General features: G+C 42.7%; 1 protein-coding gene and 1 long non-coding RNA gene across 5 annotated transcripts in view; one reads left to right on the top strand and one right to left on the bottom strand.

Moving 5' to 3' along the window:
• The window catches only part of NME7 (NME/NM23 family member 7), an 88,635-nt gene that overhangs the window by 64,578 nt on the left and 1,403 nt on the right, over positions 1–22,654 (top strand). For 2 of the 3 annotated variants that reach the window (XM_071759056.1, XM_071759068.1), the window contains exon 11: positions 6,401–6,508. In XM_071759056.1, coding sequence (XP_071615157.1) covers positions 6,401–6,508 — 108 coding nt within the window. Of the gene's footprint in view, positions 1–6,400; positions 6,509–8,097; positions 8,156–22,654 lie in introns of those variants that run through there. The other variant, XM_071759063.1, reaches the window with a different exon arrangement.
• On the bottom strand, positions 1,338–13,749 carry LOC139803217 (uncharacterized). Of its 2 annotated transcripts, XR_011728951.1 has the most exons (3): positions 11,363–13,740; positions 3,332–3,435; positions 1,338–2,763 (listed from the first exon to the last, which is right to left on the bottom strand). It is a non-coding gene; the product is annotated as an uncharacterized lncRNA (long non-coding RNA). The 2 variants fall into 2 exon arrangements; XR_011728950.1 differs by lacking the exons at positions 1,338–2,763; positions 3,332–3,435 and adding an exon at positions 6,636–7,702 and having other exon boundaries at positions 11,363–13,749.

The raw sequence follows: 22,654 nt of genomic DNA, 5'->3' as shown, positions 1-22,654 counted from the left end.
GAGAATTCTGTGCAGCCAGCTGCGTGTGATATGACTGGTGCTAAAAATCCCCTGAAAATAAGCCAACTGAAAATCTGTGGTGATGGGAAGAAAGAGGCACTTATCCTATTTACCTCACATAGCTGTTGTATTGCAAAGGAATTTTTTTTTCTTTTGTGAAAGGGTTTTATCACTCTCCACTCACTACAGACAAAACCCAGGTGCTTTCCAGTGGCTAAAGTTCAGCCAGTCATATTCCATGGTCAGTGGTGGAATTTACATTATTTTGTTTGTTCAAAGTTAATGTTTGTTCTGTTCTCTTGACAAGGGCGTAGCTGGTCCTTAAAAAAGGAGGAAGGCAGCTTGTTTGCCTGAGGCTGGCTACTGCCTTCTGAAGCAGTTGGCACCCTCAAGAGGAAAGAGGGACCATCTCTTTTGTGACAGCAGTGGAGCATGGAGACCTGCAAAAGGAAAAAGCTTCATGATGCAGGGTGGGGAAGCCAGGGGTGGGGAGACCAAGTTAACATAAAGCCTTCAAAAAGGATGGTGAATGAGGAATGCTCAGAAGCACAAGGAGCAGAAGCATAGTCATGGTTTGGATAGAGAAGGAAAAGAAGTTGTGCTTTTTTTTTTTTTTTTTTCATAGGGACTTGGAGGGGACTGTACAGAGTTTGTTGCAGCTCAGGAAGTCTTCTGAATGCTGCTGGCCTGAAGGCAAACCTAAAAGACTGGCCCTGTCCTGGGAGAGTACTGTGGATAGGAGTTCAATCATAGAATCATAGAATGGTTTTCCCTGCAGTGGGTCAGTGCACCTCTCAGCTGGACAAGGTTGCTCAAAGCCTCATCCAACCTGTCCTTGAGCCTCCATGAAGGGGGCATCCATAGCTTCTTTGTCCAGCGCAGAGCTACTAAGATGATTAAGGGAGTGGAGCATCTCCCTTATGAGGAAAGGCTGAGGGAGCTGGGTCTCTTTAGTTTGGAGAAAAGGAGACTGAGGGGTGACCTCATCAATGTTTTCAAATATGTAAGGGGTGAGTGTCAGGGAGATGGAGTTAGGCTTTTCTCAATGGTGACCAGTGATAGGACAAGGGGTAATGGGTGTAAATTGGAGCATAGGAGGTTCAAGTTGAATATCAGAAAAATTTTTTTACTGTAAGGGTGACAGAGCCCTGGAACAGGCTGCCCAGGGGGGTTGTGGAGTCTCCTTCACTGGAGACATTCAAAACCCGCCTGGACACGTTCCTAGGCGATGTACTCTAGGGGGCCCTGCTCTGGCAGGGGGGGTTGGACTAGATGATCTTTCGAGGTCCCTTCCAACCCCTAGGATTCTATGATTCTATGATTCTATGATTCAATCTACACCAGTCTCACCACCCCCATACTGAAGAACTTCTTCCTGTGATCTAATCTAAACCTATTCTCCTCCAGTTAAAAACCATTTCCCCTTGTGTTATTGTTGGACACTGTTACGAAAAAGTCCCTCTCCAGCCTTCCTGTAGGTTTCCTTCAGATATTGGATATTTTGAGTTACAGCTGGCAGGATAAGTGATTTTCATCATGCACTGGAGAAGAAGCAGTTACCTGTGCCCACCAGGGGTGGCTGTTTATTGTTTTTACTGCAGATTTCAATGTCTGGTTCATTTTTCTCCCATTATGCCCTCTCATGCCTTTCCTGTACTAGTAGAAGATATTAACTGCAACAGTGCATCATGAAACCTAGTAAGATTTATGTGTGTGGTTATGTGGTAGTGCACAACCACAGAAAAAGTCTGTCCTTATCTTCAAAATAGAGGAGCTCAAGATAAAGGATAGGAAGGAGGAAGGCAGAACATCTTGTCCATGATAACACTGAACAGAAACAATATTTGTGAGAGGAGAGACCAGTCTCCTTCATCCCATAAAGCTCTTTATAGACAGTTTTATGGTGACTTTTTTCCTCATGACCTTGATCACAAACTCTCGTTTTTATTTTGCTTCACTCAAGAGGACCATTAAACAATTTTCAAGTTTCTCTTGTTCAGGTTTCAGGCTGCAAAAGTTCCTTTGTTTGGTTTTGGTCCATTCAGAGTTTTTGCTGTTTTCTAGTGAGAAGGGGAGGGAATGGCTGCTGCACTGAGTCAGTGGTTGTCTCTTTGCCTTTTCTTTGAACACAATTTTAACAACAACAGAACAGGTAGAAATGCTTTTGGCTTTCTAGATAACCAATCAAGTATTCAGGGCAGATACTTTAAAAAACCCAGCCCAATTTTCTTGAAATCTGTAGCTTTGATCTGGAATACACGTTACCTAACTTCCCATCCAGCCCATGAAAAAACAGATGTTTGAAGGAAGAGCAGTTATTGAGATTTGCTCGTGAAAATTTTTCAGTTTGATTTTGACCTATTACTGACATTGGTGACATTTTTGTTTCCCTTCACTTTTAGACATATAGAAAGTATTTTAGAGTGTGCTAAGTACTTTGTGTGGGCAGTGTTACACTGAGCACAGTTATATGAGAGAACCATGAAATATATATTGTGTAGAACAAGGGTATTCAAAGGACATCTGCAAGATCAAAGCCCAGCCTGTCAGGTGAGATCAAATAGCCTGGTGAGTAAGACCAAAGAGGATGAAAGCTTTTGGTACAACAACCCTGGGTTTTTTGTTGTAGACAGTGTATTCTTCATGTGAGATTCAAGTTGGTGGCATCCCAATTTACACATGCACGTGGAGTTCTGCACACGTTATCTCCTCTTAGGCGTACAGTAGCTGCTCTTAACTCCTCTGCAATCCCACTCTTAACTGCTTAAAAAAAAAAAAAACAACAAACAAACTGTGCACCAAGTACATACTCCAGAAACTAGATTTAGCAGGAAGTTTAGGAAGAAATGATTTTAAAAGGGAATGAGGTGTGTAGGGGAACCAACCAAAAACTCCACTATTACATTTGTGTTTCCATGTTGTTGCAGATGAGGCCCTGTAAATAAAATGTTTGGTCCTGTCATGGACCAGAGGAGTGTATATTAAGATGTTCCATGAGGACTAAGTTCTGTAGAGAACTTAGAGAACTTCCTACTTCCCTGAAATATTCCCAATATTTCCAGCTGTACATACACAAGGACACCTATATATATGTATATCCATACAGCTTTTTTCCATCTCCATCATTTATAGCAGCCTTCTTCCCTGAGGGTTCCTCAGTGGTGTAAGACAGGGATGTAATAGCAGAAGTTTGGAACTGACTGTTGTTGTAATTTTTGACTATGTAAATGTAAGCAGAGACTCTTTTGTTAACTGCTAAATGATGGCAAGAACAGCTTTTAAAAATTTTAATTAATCAGATGTTAGCAATGTAAAGTGCTGGAGGACTTACCTTTGTGTATTTCTGATCTAATCTAATACCAGCAAGACAGAATAAGTCCATTTATGTGCACGATGACTGTTGAGTTTCAGGAGGGCAGGAGAATGCATAGCAACCTGTATTAAAAAATTACAGAAGAGCAGGAGATCATGTACTGCAACAGTAGGAGCTTTTGCCAATGTTATCAAGAGAGAGGGCATCCAAGAGAAGAAAGATAAGTTCTTCTGTTGTGAACTTGTGGAGTAGAGGTAAGATCTTAGACAAATGATGCATCAGGAGATCATAATTGTTTTTAAGGGAGGGAGGGGAAAAAAAGGGGGTATGGTGGGGGAGATAAATTAAAGGAAAACTCATAAATGAAAGTTTCATAAGAAGCAGCATTTTTGAACCTGTCAGGCGATGGCGCAAAAGATTGATGCCTAGGAAACATAATGTGAAATGCCAATATTATGTGAAATGTCACGTAATGTGAAATGCCAATATTTAACTTTTTAGGTCTGAGCTGTTTTTTGCTATGGTGTTTCTGAAGTTTATATAGCCACAATAATTATTTCTAATATGCCCAAATTTCCTTAAAACATTTGGAAGCCTAATACTATGGCTGGATTCCTGACAGCCTGTTTTTACTGGAACCAACATTTGTTTCAAGGAAGACTTGATTAAAGTGTCACACAGCTGTAGTTAGCTGGCATGTGACTTATTTCTCCAGTAGGCTTTCTTATCACAAGCTACTAATAAGCTCTATGTAGAGGAGGAATTGTTTCTTTCAACTTGCCTTTTTTTTTTTTTTTTTTTTTTTTTTTTTTGTGAAGCTCTTGACCTTTCCTCTGAAACAAAATTTGTTTGATGTTGAGTGTATCTTATTCAAATATCCTTCACATCCGTATCCAAAGATCCTGTATAATCTGTGACGTACAAAGTAACAATGGGAAATAGAAACTTTCCTTGTACACTGCTTTGGGTTAGACACGCTCCAAGCATTAAAGCACTTTGATTGTCTTCCAGGTGGGTAACAGATCGTTGTAGGTAACATATCTAGGTTCCTGGCTAACAGATCACTGTAATAATTGTTAATTATTATTATTAAAAGACAATATCTAGGACTTGCGGGGCCAAGAGAAGATCTTGCCCTTAAAGTCCAGTTGTCTTGGTTACTGGAAACTGTCTGAAGGGTGTTGTCAGGTGATGCTCTTGTAAGGTCTCGGGACTAGCTTAAAACATTCACGGCCATCTCAGGAGAGAGTGTGCATCATGCAAGAGGTTCTCATCTGTATTTGTGCAAATTCTTTCAGCTTGGCTAAGAGCCCTTACTGAAGTCACTTTGAACCCATTTGACACTGAAAGTTAGGAAATGCTTGGATGATCCAGTCTGGTGACAAAGCTGTGGGGGCAGCAACCTCCAGATGGGACACCGGAACAAACACCTGGGAGTGGCACAGTGAAACTGTGCTGGCCACTTCCAAAGTGACTACACCCTACTGTACCCAGTGCCTTTTTAGAAAGGGGCTGATGTAGGCTCTGTTGGCAAGGTCAGATGCCTGTTTTTGTTCAGTAGCTGTAGCCTCAGTCCGTCACTGGCCTGTCCCCTCACAGGAAGCAGTGCTCAGGAGGCACTCATGGAAGAATGTCCAAAAGGTTTTAAGGAGGAAAAACTAGGTTAATGCAATGACCACAGAGTTTTAAAAGGAGACACACAGTGCATGAGGTGGGCTTGGAGAAGAACTCAAGGGTTTTGGGAAGAGAGGCACAGTTGGCATAGGAGAACACTACAGTGTTTATTACAGTACTAAAAGAAAACACTACAAAGTACAGAGAAGTACAGTAGGTCTGCATCATGCCTAGAAAAAAAAGATCATGGTAGAGGGGAGAGCCATTGAAGGCAGTCCTCTGTGGTGTAAGTGGAAGATACGCCGTAGTAAAGAGGTAGGGGAGAAATGTTATCTCAGGACCTGAGTGGTATCTACTGTAGTAAGAGAAATGCTCTGAGAGGCCAAGGAGTTGTTTGGCATTGTAGATGAAGAAGAGTATTGAAATGTCAACTCAAAGAAGAGAGAAAGATACAGAGAGTCTGGACTGATCCTCAGATGACAGATGATCCTCAGATGATCAGATGACACTAGTCACAGTGTCATCATAGAGTCACAGAATGGTTTAAGTTGGAAGGGACCTTCAAGATCATCTGCTTCCAAACACTCTGCATGAGCAGTAACACCTTCTTCTAAGACCAGGTTGCTCAAAGCCTCATCAAGCCTGGTCTCCAACACTTCCAGGGACGGAGCATCCACAACCTCCCTGAGCAAGCTGTTCCAGTGTCTCACCACCCTCACACTAAAGAATTTCTTCCTAATGTCTAATCTAAATCTGCTCACTTTCAGTTAAAAGCCCATGCCTTATTTCTACATGCCCTTGTAAAAAGTCTCTCCACAGCTTTCTTGTAGATCTTTAGGTGCTGGAAGGCCACTACAAGGTCATCCAGAACCTTCTCTTCTCCAGGCTGAAAAACCCCAACTCTTAGCCTGTCTTTGTAGGAGAGATGCTACAGCCATCTGATCATCTTTGTGGCCCTCCTCTGGACTTGCTCCAAGAGCTTTGTCTTTCCTGTGATGGAGGCTTCGGAAGACCCAAGACACTGTTCAGTAGCTGGGCTTCACAAATGTCGGGTTCTGAGGCAAATAGTTCAGTGTTAGGTGAGGCATTCTGCAAGGTGGTGGGTTTGTGTCTGCTCACTATGGACAGCACATTCTGTGCAGCTCTTGAGAGCTGCAAAGGTGCTAAAATGAGCTAACTGTATTAATACAAGTGCCAGGAAGATATATTTGTAATATGAAGGATCCTGTATTTCAATCAAAGTTGTTTGGCTGGCCCAATTTCAAGCAGTTAGTTTTCACAGTCTTGGTCATTGCTTTTCAGCAGTTCCGAGTGTGTAGTGCAACCTAGAATTTCCCTCTTTGTTTTCTCTTATAGTGTACCACGTGTATATTAATAGCAAATAATGTTTTACTTTGTAAGATTCTACTGTGTCCGTGATATAAAGGAATAGTGTAGTTCACAAAGGTCTTCTGGTTTTCTTGTACTCAATAGGAAATAGCCCGTCATCTCCGGCCGGGAACTCTGCGTGCTATCTTTGGGAAGAACAAGATTCAGAATGCTGTCCACTGCACAGACCTACCTGAAGATGGACTTTTAGAGGTAAGTCCTGCAAGACAAGCATGTGGTTTTATATCCTAGGAAGTTTTAAAGTGAAAAGCTATACTTGACACTGTTCTGAGCTGTTGAAGTGTTTCATATGTGGCGTAGCTATAGGAGACCAGTGATCAACTAGGAACAAAAGTGCAGAGTTTATTATGGACATTTAAGTCAGTTAATTCTGATACTGTAAAAAACTAATCCATGCAGTTTTCTTGAGTGAACATACTACAATGCAGTATTTAATGAAATTGAATGAAAATCAATAGTTTCCTCTTTGGCTGAATGTGTCCTTGGGACTGGATATCAGCACTTCGCAGTGCTTCTGCAGGGACACCTTCTTAACCCTTTCTTGGAAGGCCACCATGACTCCTGGTCTAGATTGTCTCTACAGTGAGCTTGTGGGTGTCCTGGAATACTACAAGCACTAGGGATTCAAATTCTACAGATAGGGTCCAGGTTTAGTTCTAGACAGTCATAATTCCACACATCAGCTGGTATTTCTTGTATTTTATATTATATATATTTCATATTAACTTATTAATTACTATTTGCTTTTGGCTTTGTATGCTTTCACTGAAGTAAAATAAAATACGAAAACATTAAATTAAAGGGAATTTATAATGGTAGAAGTACTCCGTTTGGAAACCAGAGCAAGCTCATGCACTCAATTCCCTGTCTCAAAACTGAGGTCTGTACAAGGGGGCTGAAGCAGTATTTAAGCCTACCTCAGATGCATGTCTGCATCAATGCAGATGTTCTTCCACTACATGCATAGCCTCTGCTTTACTGTCTGCATGTATTTGTGAGTATTTTACTGTCAGACTATAGCAGGATGTTAGAGCAGCAAGAGTTTTCCTACCTTGCATAAGTCTATGCTGCAAAATGGTGTTTTCATTGAGAGGAAGAACTAACTGCCTCACCATCTCCCTTCATGAAATAGAATCATATCTGTGTGTTAAAGTGCTGGTTGCTAGGAAATTGCATTTAGTTTAAGGAACAGATTAGTGAAATTCAACACAGTGAATAGCAGTCGTAAGTTGAAGCATTTTAAACCATTTTCTGTCATTAAAAGTAGACAACTTCTACCTTCTGCACAAAGAGACTGGATTTAAACAAGAAAAAAGGTATTTGTTACCACATGCCTAAGGTCCCTCAGTCATGGCTTTTCAATGGCAGCAGAATAAAAAACATAGCCTGCAAAGGAAAAATTAAAGCCTTGCCAATGATTTTAGTACTTCAGCAGTTCTCTCTCTCCTGTGTCCACAATCTGTCTCCTTTATGCCAATGCAGAACAGGTGTAACCCCATTTTTCTTAGTTGTTTAAATTGAGTTCACAGCTACTGTGAGGTGGGTGAAACAAAGCAGTTGGATTGCTCCTCCAAAACAAAAAGTTGAGGCTGGAGTTGTTTCTCAAACTCTCTGCTACATGTGTTTGTAGTTTGAATCCTACAGCTGAATCGTGAGATGAATTCTTGATCCAGTATTACTTTGACTACACACTTTGCACTTTGCATTGCAGATTGGTCATTTTAACAGTTATTTATTGACTTTTTTTGAGGAGTGGGATCTAACATCTTCTTTTACCATAGGCATAATTACACACAGAATGCAGCTCTTAATCTGGCTATAATTTCTCCTGCAGCAGACTAAGCAACAGATTAAGCCATCAGTTTTAAAAGGCATGGGATAGTGTTCTTTCATGAGTAAATAAAGCAGTGAATGTTCCATTCTCATTGTTTGGCAAATAAGCGTTATAATGTAAACTGTAGAAATCTTTTTACTGCCAACGCTTTAATTCCTGGATTATCTTTAGACCAATGTTCTGTAAGAAATGTAGTTGCCTGAAAACATAAGCAAGCAAAATAAAAAGCAACCTCTGGATTTGTCTGAGTGCAAGCGCTTGTCACAACTGATAAAAAGGAAATAATACAGGATACACAGAGATTATCCCTGGGATGGACTTTTTCCTCAATGAGTTTTTCTGTGAGAGGAGCAAACATCCAGTTGCAGAGGTCTCACTTGCTCGCAAGCAGAAACCAGACCTTTCTTCCCCTTCAGCTTCAATAACTCTGTGTGCTGTATGTGCTGGCTTAGAGCAGAGTGGCTGTGTGGCATGCAAGACAACCATAGAAGGTAATGTAGCCAGGATAATGTTTTTAAGTAGTATGCTGTTCAGTAAATGGTAGTGAATGTTTTCATTCTTTAATGGAAAACTGAATATTTTAATAAACCACGTTTAGCAGAGCAATTATTCTTAGTTTCAGAGGAGGCGAATTCAGAGATTGGTAAGGCACTTGTCGTTGAGGAGACTGTCTCTGTTGTCACAGTGCAACTTGCTTCTTTCAGGGTGGGAGTGAGTGTTTGTTGTATCTGTGTTCTGGTAGGAGACCTTGCTGTTGCTGATATGTTAATGCTGCTGTTGCTATAAAAGCTTTACAAGTAACACTGTAGGACAAGTGATTACTAGAGGAGGAGCCTGGAGTACACTTCAGGGAGAAACCTAACCTACTGTCTAGTAGGTGAGTCTTCATACTACAAAGATGAAAGATCCTTTTTAAAACCCCCAGGCTCAAGAGCTAGGAGCTCCACAGTTACATTTCTGACTGGTGCTGATTTTGTCTGAACTTGGCTCAACCACTTTTCAAATTTAAGCATGGAAGTATTTGGGTCTGAAATTTAATGTGAAGATGTTCTGATTTGTACTTCTCCAAAGTAAAATATTAAATGCAACAAATTTTAGAAACCAAACTGCAGAGTCATTATTACAAATATTCAAAAAATTACAAATTCCTAACACTTTTTTGACTCTCAATTTCTACTACATGGCTTTGCGGGGGTTTGTTGGTGGCTTTTGGTGTTTTGTCATGGTTTTGGGTTTTGTTTTTGTTTTGGTTAGTTTGGCTTTTGGTTGGTGGGTTGTTTTTTGGTTTTAGCTTGTTATTTGGTTGTGCTGGTTTGTTGCTGGTTCAATTTTGGGTTTTTCCATAATAGGAAATAGCTTAATTACTCTTCTGAAACCAAATAAAGTTTCTTGGAGAGAGGACGCCTTAATGTAAACTTTCTGAAACTCTTGGTGAACCCAGGTGTGCCTCTGAGAACTGTTGGAGCCCAAAAGCAGGCAGAACTAGTCTGATGAATGAATGAAGATGATTGCCACCAGAGCTTCAGTACAACCCCGACCATGTTTGGGATCTGAATCATCCTTTTCCAGAGGTCCCAGCCTCTCCTTAGAGGTGTAAGGGCTACCAAATGGAAGCCCCAGTAGTTCTGAGCTTCAGTGGAGCCCAGTGGGTTTGTACAAAGAAAGTCTTAGCTGTGCCTGGTGTCTGGTGTGTGGAGTACTTACATTTTTAATGCTCAAGCAGCTTCTTAGAGGTCCCTCCCACAGTCCTGACTCCATTGTGGCTGCAGGATCAGAGGTCCCCAAAGGACCTTGGAGCAAGATGGTCAAAGGGACTGCTGCTGTTGCCACTTTGTGGATACGAAGCTGAGCGGGTTGCTCTGTGTGTTAATTGGTTTTGCAATTTCTGAACTTCCAGAACCAAAGAAGGATGGAAAGGGGAGATTTCTAGTTGATTTACTATACTATCATGAGCCTTGATTGTCCAATATTTATGAAAGCACAGTAAAGGCACATTCCTGTATAGAAGGGAGCACAAAAGGTGCTTTCCTGAGGACTCACTGACTTAACCAGATACTGCTTATTTTAAGAATTCTCCTTCTTCTCTCCTTCTTTCCAGTTTTTCTCTTTGAAAAGTGTTTGCAATAGCAGCTGTCCACAAAGAAAGACTACTTAGAGGAGGTAAGGTAGGCAATTGAGGGCTCGACCTAATGCTTGCTGAAATCAATTGCCAAACTCTAGGTAACTTTGGTGGTTCATACTTCGTTGATGGTCACTAGGAAGGGAAAGGGAAAGACCTTTCCCCCAGAAATTATGACTAAGGAGTACTGAGGGAAAGGAGAGAAAACAGCGCTGTCCTGGGAACAGCAAGGACTAAATAACTAAGTAAGGCTTAGCTTGTGCACCTAGTTTTAGAACACTATATTTATTTGATGTAGTACAGCAGATTATAAGTGGTTTTTTGTTAGGCCTTTTTTCCATGGAAAAAGGAAAGTTCACTTCTAATCTTGAAAACACAAACAAACAAACTCCAAAAGCAAATAACAGCACTTGGTCCCACAAGTTTGACCCTTAACTCCTGTCTTTGTTCTACAGACTGCTTCACATTTTAAGCAGTGACTAAAGAATATCAGAATTAATGAATAACTCACTTTGGGTCAAAAGAGGAGGGGAGAGGCAGCTAAGCCTAAAATGCAACTGATTACAATGGAAAAATCAGTGTATTTTTCAGTTGTAAAGCTGCAACTGCTTCTTTAATTCCTAGTTTGGTGATACCAAAGGGTGAATATTGCCCTAAAGCATCTTGGGTTAAGTCTTTGACTTACTAAGTCAGATACTTACTTATTCGTTTCATTGACTTGTCTGTCCTCGTATCAGAACAAAATATATTTTCACAAGTGACAAGGGATTGACACTAGTGGCTCAGAACAGTCTGTTTTCTCCACCTTGACATCAGTTCCCTGTTTTAATGGGGAAAGAGAGGAGGAAATACAGAAGGGAGTCTGATAGCAACGGAGTATTTATGATATGATGGGGTTTCATGAGTGAAGGCCAAACCAGCAGTTTCTTAATTTTTCTTATTAACTGATATTGTGTAGGACATTCATTCAGAGCAGGGCTTTGTATTTATTTCCACATCCAAAGGACTTATGCGCTGCCTCTTGTCAGGTTTTTTTTTGTACTTTATATAAGGCAGATAGTCTTTGGAACAAGCAGACAGTTATAGTACTCACCTGCATTCACAGCAAGGACTGGAATGTGCATACTTTATATTCCAAGAAAGTGCTCTATTTACCTGGCTAAAGCTGGTTTGGGATTTGTCTCTTTCACATACATGTGGTGAAAGATGTTTCTGTTTCCCAACACACCATCTTTGACCTGAGGAACATTTCTGATAAATTTGTTTTTGAAATAGAAGCTTGCAGACCATTGAATCTGATGATTCATCATTCTCTGGACAAAACAAGTTTCTTTGAAATTAGTCATTCCTGGACTAGTTTTAATCGGAGTACTTGATACAAGGTGTTGTGGCTACCAGACTTCACAGTTTATATGTCTCCTTAAAGAATTTTAAGCAAACTAAAAATCAGTCAGTGAAGGCCTTATTCACGTCACTGGAAGTACAGTGAGTAAAACTTTATACAGGAGGTGGTGCTGTACACACACCTCAGTCTGTTGGGTCTCAAGTGGCTGAGTATCTTTCAGATGATGCAGGAATCCACATGATCTGTAACCACTAGAAAACTGGAAGCCTAGACTTGCAGTTACAGCAAAACCAGCATTTCTGGATTTTGTCACACTGTGCCTGTTAATTGTTGTTCATATTGTTCAGTTCAAAGTATTAGGTTTTTTTGTTAGTGGTTCCATAAGGATATTTCTACTGCAGCAAAACACTCCAGGGATGATAGACTGTACAAGTCTGGTGTTGCCTGAAAGGGCTCTCCATTGAGGTGCAGTCTTCTGTGCCTGAGCCACCCGTGGTAGCCACCCATGATCCCAGTGTCATGGTGTCTGGGCAGTCAGTCAGTCTCCTGGGGTTATTTTGCATAATTAAAAAAGGCTCAATAGTCATACGTGTATATATGTGTGTACTTACATGCAGAGGGAGAGGATGCTGCCATTATTTTAAAAAGATTTGCTATGAGATGAGTAAACTTTCAGTTTGGGATGAAATGACCTTCTCCCTGTTGTGGAGGAAGATGCTATATTTAGGTGACTGGTTATTCCAGTGGACAATGATGTAGCAATTGCTGTGGGAGGTGTCTGCATGCTCTTTTGCATGTCTGGTAGGCTTTGGGTGAAACTGCAGAGGGGAGTGGGCTGCTAGGCCAGTTTTCATGGGAGTGGAGGATGTGCCAGCTTCCTTCTCAGTCTTGTGTGCCCATGGGTGCTCTTTCCACTGACTCCTCGGGGTGCTGTGTGTGTGCATCCACATGGCTGCTGGGTGCTGTCAGGTTCTTCCTTGGGCATTGTGGAGGAAGATGGGTCAGTTTTCAGTGACACAGGCAGTTTTCCAGCCAGGCAGCAGTGAGGAGCTCCTCGAGTATCATTTGCTGGCCTTCTCCCTTGCTGCAGAGCTATTTGTGGCATCCACAGACATGAAAATAACCGATCGAAGGGGGATGATTTTGCTGTTATCAAAAATGAGTGGGTTTTGTTTGTCATCCGAGTCATCATAATGTTTTGGGTTTTTTGTATCACTTCTTTAAATTTCAGCTGGGCAGTGGTGTTCAGGAGTAAGGCTGTGGACTGGCAAACTGCACAATATACTGCTGGAAGTTCTTTCCCTTGCTTAGCCATGTACCAGTGAGACTGGCTTACTGCTTCTAAGAGTTTAAGCAAACAAATAACAACATCTAGCCGTGCAGATCATCTATTGCAGTCTGATGGATGAAGGCACCCAAGTTTTGACACTGAAGTTCAGCTGGATCCTGCCTTTGGGAGACTGAAAGCGATGTCATATGATAAGGGGTAGTAGGACAGGCCAGCTCAGAGGATGTTTTTTGTCTGGACAAGTGCTGTGGGCAGTGAAAACCAGCATCCTTTTCATCAGGCTTGGAATTAACTAAACTCCCTGATGAGTGTTAAGAGCTGTGCTGCTCCTGGGCATTTGGTGCAGCTTCCACCTGCTAGAAGCCAGCTGTCCTTGGTCTGGCATTCCAAGTAGCAGAAGCAGCACACCTTATGCCTCCTTTCCCTTTGCCTTTATTTAGGGAGGATAGGGGGAGGGTGGTGTTTTAGCCAGCTGTTCAGGGTGGACTAAGGGAGCACTCACCTTGCAGTGGAAGGACACAGCAAACGCTTCCTATGACCATTTCTATAGGAACAGACTCCTGTTACAGAAGCTCTGCTGGCTGCCAACTTGGTTTTTTTTTTTCTTTTTTGCTGCTTCATTGCCTACCCATTGCTTGTGTCTCAACACGTGGGCATGCTGCAAGGTGCTCGCTGTCATCCCCCCTGGAAATGCCTTCCTACCAGTAGTGAACTGCTCTGTGGGTTGAGGTTATTGTGCAGCAGTTTAGGATGGAAAGCATCAGAAATATGCAGATCTGTTAAACTAATCTTTCTGGTGCATCGAGGTATGGTCCAAGCAATTTAATAAAGCATGTCAATGAGTAACTCTCAGAAGCGTCAATGTGCTTAGTGTGGAATTTGTGTATGTCACACTCAGAACAAAGGTCTCCTGCATTGCTTGTTATCCATTAACTTGTCTGGTATTATGCAAGCTGCTCCTACCAGCTGAGAACTAACTCTCCCCATTCACAGGGCAGTGCAGCTTGTAAAACATTACACAGCAGAAGTGCATAGCATGGCAATGAACCTTTCACTGAGGGCATTTCAGCTGTACAGCATTTCCCTCAGGAGTCTTTAAAATATTAATAAAGAAGCCATTGTTTCCCTCAATCATGGCAATTTTGCAGTGAAGTCTTTTATTAGGGGCCCATACTGAGCTGCATAATCCAGGGTAAGATGCTTTTAATCATCCCCAGTGAAAAGAAATAAAAGATTGGAGGGTTTTGGTTGAGGTTGGGTTTTGGCAGGTTATTTTGCAAGTTTTTATCAAAACAGTAGCCAATTTTGTTTGTCAGATGGAAGTCTCTCCTGGTGCAAAACAATTTCTAGAGAGATCTGTCAGATAATGGTTATTATGATTCAAGTACTTCTCCATTTTAACTCTCTTAGGCTTTTTATCCAACAGCTGTGGGAACAGGTTGGAAAAAATCTGCAGCGCAAAAACTTCATCTTATTTGGTGATGTTTTTGCATATCAGAGAATGTTAGCCAGCACTGGAATTCTGTCTGACATTTCCTGATGCCATATATATATTTATACAGAGAATTAAGTAATCTTTTTGCCTAGGCCTGTTTGAAGAGAAATTAATATATATATATATAAAAAAAATAATAGAGAGATAGATGTTGAACACATGCTAGTGATTTTTTTTAAAGTAAATTATGATATTATTAGGTCTTTCAGCCTAAGTTTGAACATAGGCTGTATAATTATTATACTTGTGGTCCAGAGAGGCAAATTTAACTAGAAACCTGTTTAACAGAGTTGTGAAATAGTTTGGCTCTTATGCTCCCACTTCTGGTAAGATCCAAGGTCCGGTTGCCCCATGTTCTGCCAAGTCTGAGGTTTATAAGTGCCAGAGAGAAGTTAACAAGTGTGAACCAAGCAGCTCCCAGAGCTCTTTAAGTTTCACCTGATCCTGAAGGTAACCTGTGTGACAAACGGGGCTTGGCTCAGCTTTTGGCACGTGTTCTGTTGTGCTGAGCAAAGTAATTTTGTGGAGGGGAGGTCAAGGCAGAGGGAAGGCTTGACACTTCTTGATAACTTGTCTGAGGCTCAGTTTGTGTCTTTGAGGCTCTTGGCTTCTTTCTTTCCCTCAGCATGTTCTCATTTTGAACCAAAAAGTTCAAGGCCTCTCACCACATTACCCTTCTTCCTCCAGCTGAAGCACAGCAACAGTTGAACTGCAGCTCAGCTGCACCATGGGCAGACTACAGCAAAGAAAAGAAAAAAGTCCAGGGAAAGAGCTTGTATAGGGAAAGCAGTAAGGGGACATTGTAGGCTACACAGTTACGTGGAAGCTCAGAATTTCCTTTCATTCCTTGAGCAAGAAGTCCTGCACCTTTTCTGAAGAACAAGAAGCACTGTTGTCCTGTAGCACACAGTGCTGTGATGCAAATGTAATTTTATGTGGATTTCTATTATTGACCTCTCTCAGTTGCACCTCCCACCTCTCTCTCAGAGGTCAAATAGGTGAATGATAGCTATGTAGTTACTTTCTCTGTAGGGTTTCCCTCTTCCCTCATAAGTGCAACTTCCTTGTGTGTCTACTGTAAACTAGAAGTAATTAAGAATAGAATTTTAAGTCAGCTAGCTGCATACATGTGTTGAAATGGATGTGGAGCATGGGAGGAAGAAAACAGAGCCAAACATGTTAATGGGGATAGAAGACTGCAAACAAGATTTCCTGTCTTGCACAGATGCTAACACATGGGTTATCTTTAGTTATGAGTTTATCAAGTTGTAGAAACCACTTCTTTCATAAGTAATAATAACTAGTTATTCAAAGTGAAGTGTCATACCAGTTTTAGTGCTGTGTTGTGTTACTATACTACTGAGGACTCAGGTACCGGGCATCATATCTTGTGGTAGCAGCTGTGCAAACAGAACAGAGTGCCAGTGGTTAACTTGAAAGGATGCTGGGTGTACAAAAAGCCAGATTCTTCCTCTAATTCTCTAACCCCATTGGCATGTAGGCAGGCAATGCTGTATCAATTCTATGATTCTATTTTCTTTACAGAGAGGGTGATCAAACATTGGAATGGGCTGCCCAGTGAAGTGGTGGACTCTCTGTCCCTGGAGATATTTAAAAAGAGACTGGATGTGGCACTCAGTGCCATGGGCTGGGAACTGCAGCGGTAGTGGATCAAGGGTTGGACTTGATGATCTCTGAGGTCCCTTCCAACCCAGCCAGTTCTATGATTCAATGATCTACAGGTGGGCAAGTCTTTCAGCTAGACAGAGTGTTCTTAGGTGGACAGAGTTACTGAGTGGGCATGTTTCCTTCCACCTGGGTGTCAGTGGGGGTTACTGCTGTTCTGCTGGGGAGAGAGAGGCAGTGTGGTGAGACTGCCCAGCCACAAACCAGGAACTGTGGCTGTCTCTGGTAGCTGCTTTAATCAGTTCAGCTCTTGAAGAGGAACTTGGTCACTCATGTGTCACTCAGTCCAGTCTAGTCCTGTCATGATGGCACATGTTTCAGCACACAGCAGGGCTGCTGAAATTGCAGAGGGCTGCTGGGACTTGAAATGAGCTCTTGGTCTCCTATATGCTGACCCATCCCACAGGGTAATGGAGCTTTCTAGATCCAGTGCCATTGCTCAGAAGGTGCTCTGAGCACCATGATGCTGGTTTGGAGGTACATGTCCAATCAGCACAGGGAGCCACAGTCTAGACAGGGACTTAGGGTGGTACATGAACTTGTGGACTGGGTGGGGCTTTGGTTTGGTTGGTTTATTTTCGGGATTTTTTTTTACTGTCTTACCTGTTGTAACTTTTACACTGCTGCCGGGTATAGCCTGCTGGGTCCCCTCTCCAAATGCTACCCTGCAGAACATCTTGCTTGCTTACTAAGAGCTTTATATGCTGTCTGCCTTCTACATCATTTATTTGCCTGTTGCTTCCATCCTTGCTTGAACACATGTGGGTGGAAACACATGCTTATTCACTCTCTGCAACTGCTCCCTCCTCTGTTGGCCATAACCTGGTAGTTCATGAGGACCATGATTTTCAGTGTTGTCTGAACTGGGTGGAGAGTCTTAGCTCTGTGTTGCCAAGGAGGCTCCACAATGCCCATGGCTTGTATGAGCACATCCAAACCAGGCTTTATCTGGATATGTCAGGTACTTGCAGAAGGGGCCCTTTTCAGTGTTTTCATCCAGTGTTCAGGATGTGTTTGCAGCTTGCATCCACGTCTGTGGTGGTGTGCCCAGTGTCTTGTCTGTTCCTAAGCTGACTGGGTCAAGGGCATCATACAGGAGCTCACAAGAGCTCCTTGTTTTAGTACAGACAAGTCCTTCAAAATAAGCAAAAAGTAGAGAGACAGTGAACCTGTAGACTCAAAAGAGCTCCTTGGGAAAGCAGTACTCACTGTCATATTGTAGTTCTTCATATGAGATGGGAGCCAGGACCTTTCACACTGTTTCATATCAGTATCTGTACCAGACAAGTAATTTCTTCTGGTGGTGACCAAAGATGTTGCTAAAGGAGGAGCAGAGCTCCTGGTGGGAGAGTCTGAGGTTCTGTGTTCAGCTCCAGCTACTAAGCAGCTGGCTTATGCTGTGGAGCAGGGAGAAGCAGTGAATCTGTTTCTTCTTATTAAATCTGCAAGAAATCACATGTCTGACTCAGCACAGTAGTTACGTATGATGTAAAAAACAACACTTGGGTATTTTAAGTTGTTGGTTTCACTTTTCTTGTAATGTGGCAGAGGAAATAGCATAAAAGTCACTTTCTTGGTGTTTTGACTGTGTTGTAACAAATTATAGTCTTGTCCTCATTTGCACCCTGTTTGGATTCAGATTTCTCTAATCTTTTATTTTATGATACAATTTCCAAACAGCTTCCATTGCCTTTCTCTTTCATTGGATTTTCAGAATTGATCATAAACCAAATGGATTATTTGAGGTGACTGTGTTAACAGCACATAGCTGAAAAGCAGGGTACGCTTTATGTTATTCTGTAGTGTTTCTTTACTAAAAGCTTTGTGGCAAAATTTTATTTTCTGGTGCATAGGGGTTTTTTGTTCCAGCTGCACTTAAATTAACTTGGACAGTTGAAGTGCTTATGAACAAATTGTTCTTGCCTTGGGCAGGGTGACAGGCTTTATTTCTCACAGAGAGCAGGAGATGCTTGAAAGACAAGCAGGAGTTACTAACTTTCCCTCCCCCCCCTTTTTTTTGTTTTAATAACAAACTCTCTGGGACTAAACATGCTTCAGGTTCATGACAGAAAAAGTTCTTTATTTTCAGATCAAAAAATACTGCAGGTAAGCCGATCTTCTTCATTGACAATCTTTTATTTCTGAACTATTTGTGGCTGGAAGGATGGTATGAATCCATGGGGTTTTGGTGTGTTAGTCTAATGATTTAGTCATGTGAGTCAGCTGAATGAACTGTAGCTGGAATGTATTTTAGGTGTTAGCAAGTGCATTCGCTAACCAGAGTTGTGCTGATGTACAAACCAACATCAATGGGCAGAGATTTTTGGTTTCTATTAATGACCTCAAAGTGAGACATCCTGTAAAAAACTGTAAGACCTAAATATTTAGGGAGCATATAGTGATGCTGAAATTGTAGGTCGGGAAAGACTCTCTGAGTAATGTGCCTGGATATGTACACTGAACAAAGAAGATACAGTTTTGTGGTGGTTTGGGGGAGAGGGTATGGGTAAGTGTCTCTGTCCAGCTGTGTGAAAGGCACCAAGATGACTGATGGGCTCTAAGTGAATATAGGGATAAAGAAGCCTTTTATCTCCCTGGTCACAAGTGGTGGCTCATTCGAGGTGAGGAAGGACCTAAATTGCTGTCACCTTTGTGGCGATGGGTGAGAAGTAAATCTGTGATCTCAGGGTATTTCTTGCTAGTATGTCTCCCTGTCAGCCCCCTTGCTTCTGCCACGAATGCTACTAACAGGATCTCTTACCAGAAACTGCCATCCCAAGGGAGCAAGGAGGATGGGCCATGAACATTGAGTACTGGGGGCTTCTCTGAGGCAAGATGTAAGGAATGCTGCCTGTATGACATGCTGGTACTCTTCAAGAGTCCCTTGGTCTGTCCTTAGGTAGACAGAAGCTCTGGCTCCAGAGCTTCTTAGCCATCACCTCTCATCAGTACTGCATTTTGCTTTGTTTTCTGGGCAGAAGCAGAATTAAATTGTAGCTGTCTGTAATTCTTACACTTGAACCTTTGGGACACATTGCGCTGGATCCTGCATTATTACCAAGATCTTTTGCTCTGCCTTAGAAGCCTGGCTTCCTCGCTCAACTGGCTTCCTTTTAAAAAAAAAAAAAAAATTGCCTGGCTTCTTCATTCTCTTAAGGAGCACGTTGTTCAGATTATAATTGTTTGCTCTCAGTTAGGGGATTAGGCTGGATTTTCTTATTGCCTGCTGTATTAACTCCTGAAGCTTTGAGGTAATGTGTGGAAGTACCCAGAGGAAGCAGCTGATTTCACTAATTTTTGCAGAGAGCATGTGTGACTGAAGCAAAACTTCATGGAACTGAAGTAGCTCTTGGCTCCTCCTCAGCAAAGCAGTTCATGGAGTCAGAGCCAGAAGGTCACAGTTATTCAATTACTGAAAATTATTGGGTTTTGTCCCTGAATGGGAGGCGTAGCTGCACGATATAAAGCAGGTAGATGGTTCCTGGGATCTGTAAGGAGAGTACTGATGTTAAATTTAATTTTGTTTCATCACTGGAAAGGAGTGAGCACACCTGAATGTTAGCATCATTTGAAGGAATTTTGGGTCGCATCTGTGAAATGCATTTAAATGGTTTCAGATCAGTTCCTGGTGTAGGTTTGTCCTTAGCAACCTCTTGGTCCTGGGAAGAGACCGGAGGTGTGCTTCGTTCACACGAAGAGAGAACTGAGAAGCTGACTTCTTCCCTATGTCAAATGTGAAGCTTGTTGAGAGGTTTTGTACAGGCATAGCTCCTATTTCTATGGTCTATACTGTACTCAAAGCCTTGGAAAAGGAGTAACAGTGTTTCCTAAAATACAGACTGTTTTGGAATACCTCATGCTTCGCTGGATGCTCAGTGTGAGTACCTCCAAGTCCTGTTTCCCCCTGGAAAAAGGCTTGGTACTTTTAGCATTGGCTTTCCTCAAGCTGTCTCCATTGGAACCTCCACTGGAAGGTGGGGGAACCCCAAATCTCTTGACAGTGCTGAAATCTTGGTTCTCCCACAAAACACTGTGTTAGTGTGGGGTAATGGATGGCCCTTCTTTCCTGCTGTCTGGTGGGTTTTGTCCAGCACTGATGTGCTCCCGAGGGTGAGCTTCTTGGAGAGAAGAATCCTTTCTGTGTACCATAGGCAGGCCAGCTCTTAACTGGTTTTACTGGGAGCTGGGTGGCAGCTGACCCACATAAAGATAATTACATATAAAGAGAACATACTGGCATCTAGTTTTGCACATTACACAATACTCAGTGTCCCTGTTCTGTGTCTGAGCCTTGCCAGTACAGTCTGTGTAGATCTTCAACAATCCAATAAAAGTTAATTGAGGAGGAAGATGTTTTCCATAGCTTGTAAGTAAGCTGAGCTGGTTCAGCCTGGGCTGGGAAAATTGGTTGCAGTAAATCAGGGGCTCTTAAGGACTGGAATAGCACAGGGCCTCTTGTTGCTGATAGCAAGTGGGCAGGTGTTGGGCATTCACCTGTGTCAGGTTATGCTGCCAGGGGTGGGTCATTACCCGACCCCCATGGAGGCCACCTAGCTCTGGCTGAGATAGCACCAGAGGAGGTGGGAGTCAACACAGCTCGAGTAAACCTGTGCTGTCTCAGGGACATGGAGCCAGTGGTGGCAGCAGGAGTGTCAGTGCCCCAGGCTGGGGCTTGACCCACAATTATTGTCCTCAGAGGAGCAGACTCCACTGTGCAATGCCTTTTGCTTTGCTCCTGGCACAGCTACCCATGTGCACCAGGGGTTGTGCCTGTCCCATGCTGGCCAGCCACCCCCAGAAGTGCCAACATTTTTATCTGTAAAACTGGTAGCTGGTGTGCATTGGTGCAAATGTGCATGCAGATACAGCCTTAAAGGCTGTTGGCCTTAAATGCGTGTGTCTGCTTTTTATTTTATTAGGGGTTTTTTTGTGTCTTTCTAACCCTGAAATGCAGGTGTCCTGTGTCAACAAGAAGGGAGGTAAAATTCACTGTAATGGCTACAATTATTCTTAACAATATTGAGCCAAGCTGGCAGGAAGAACAGCATGTTCAGCCTGGCAGTTTGTAATGTGATGTCCTATTAGGCAGTAAGGAAAGTGATGCCTTCCTGAGAAGAGCTTTTCCATAGGCAGTGCAGCACCGACTGAAGAACAAAGCAGATCCTGAAAGCAATGCTAATTTTAAATTGGATTGATGAGGTGTCACATCCTGCCCCTGCCCCTCTCCCAGGCTTTTGGCCAGCCACACACCACAGCAAATTCAGAAACGTCATTTTAGCATCAGTTCTGTTGTGTACCAAAAGTACTGGTACCACTGAGCCAGTGGGCTGGGCAGAAGGCTGCACCTGCTTGTATGGAGGGGGCTTGGGGTTGGTTATTTTGCTGTTTAATGCTGTATCTCTCCCGGGTCTGGCAAATTACAGCAGCATTTGTAATGGGATGGGAGGCACATCTGGCCATCTGGGTTGTGGGGGTTGTTTTTTTGGGTTGTGGTGATGGTGGGGTGCAGCTGTCATGAGGGCTGTGACTAGTTGGGTCATTTTGGTGGGTGACTGAAGGGTACAGGGCTGTAGTAGCTACTGTGTTACTGCCTAGTTAATTAGTGATCAGGATGGGCCATCCTGCTTTCACTGATTTGGTACTTGATTTCACTGATTTGGTACTAGAAAGTGACTGGGGAGGGGAAGAAGCTTGGGGTTTGCTTGGTTTCATGTACTGTTATTGAGAGTATGTTATGCAGGGTCCCCTTTGACACTTCCTCACTGAAGCCAACACAAGCACCATAAGCTTTCTACAATGTTCCAACCTCTGGCATAAGCCATTATCTTTATTAGTGGTTCATGCTTGGACTCTGTGCTCATGTAGTAAATTATAAGGAGATAAAGTATCTAACGGCGAGTTGGGGTTGTTTTGTTGTTGTTTTTATAAGAAGTCCTAGGATCATTTTGGTTGGGAAATACCTTTCAAATTATCAAGTCCAACTGTTAGCCTAGTGCTGCCAGGTTTGCCACTGTACCATGTGGCAAACCTAAGCTTAGGTGCCACTGCACCTAACCACCACATCTACACATCTTTTAAATAGACCTCCAGGAACAGTGACTCCACCACTTCCCTGGACAGCCTGTTCCAGTGCCTGACAAATATTTCAGTCAAGAATTTTTTTTCCCTACCATCCAATCTAAACCTCCCTGGCACAAGTTGGAGCCATTTCCTCTTGTTCCATCACCTATTTACTTGGGAGATGAGATGAGACCAACCCCCACCTCTCTACAGCCTCCTTTCAGTCAGTTGTAGAGAGTGATAAGGTCTTCCCTCAGCTGCCTCTTCTGTGTGACCAAACAACTGCAGCTCCCTCAGCCACCCCTGGTAAGACTTGACTTATTGGTCTTCTTTCCATACACTGCAGCACCTCAGTGTGCTTCCTGTAGTGAGGGGCCCAGAACTGAGCACAGCACGAGGTGTGGGCTCATCAGTGCCAAGCACAGGGGCACTGTCACTTCCCTTCTCCTGATGGCCACACTATTCCTGATATGTCAGGATGCTGTTGCCTTCTTGGAGGGAGAGCTGCATG

This window comes from Heliangelus exortis, chromosome 1 (assembly GCF_036169615.1).
Source record: "Heliangelus exortis chromosome 1, bHelExo1.hap1, whole genome shotgun sequence".
Classification (NCBI taxonomy): Eukaryota; Metazoa; Chordata; class Aves; order Apodiformes; family Trochilidae; genus Heliangelus; species Heliangelus exortis.
This window is presented reverse-complemented; position numbering and strand designations above follow the sequence as displayed.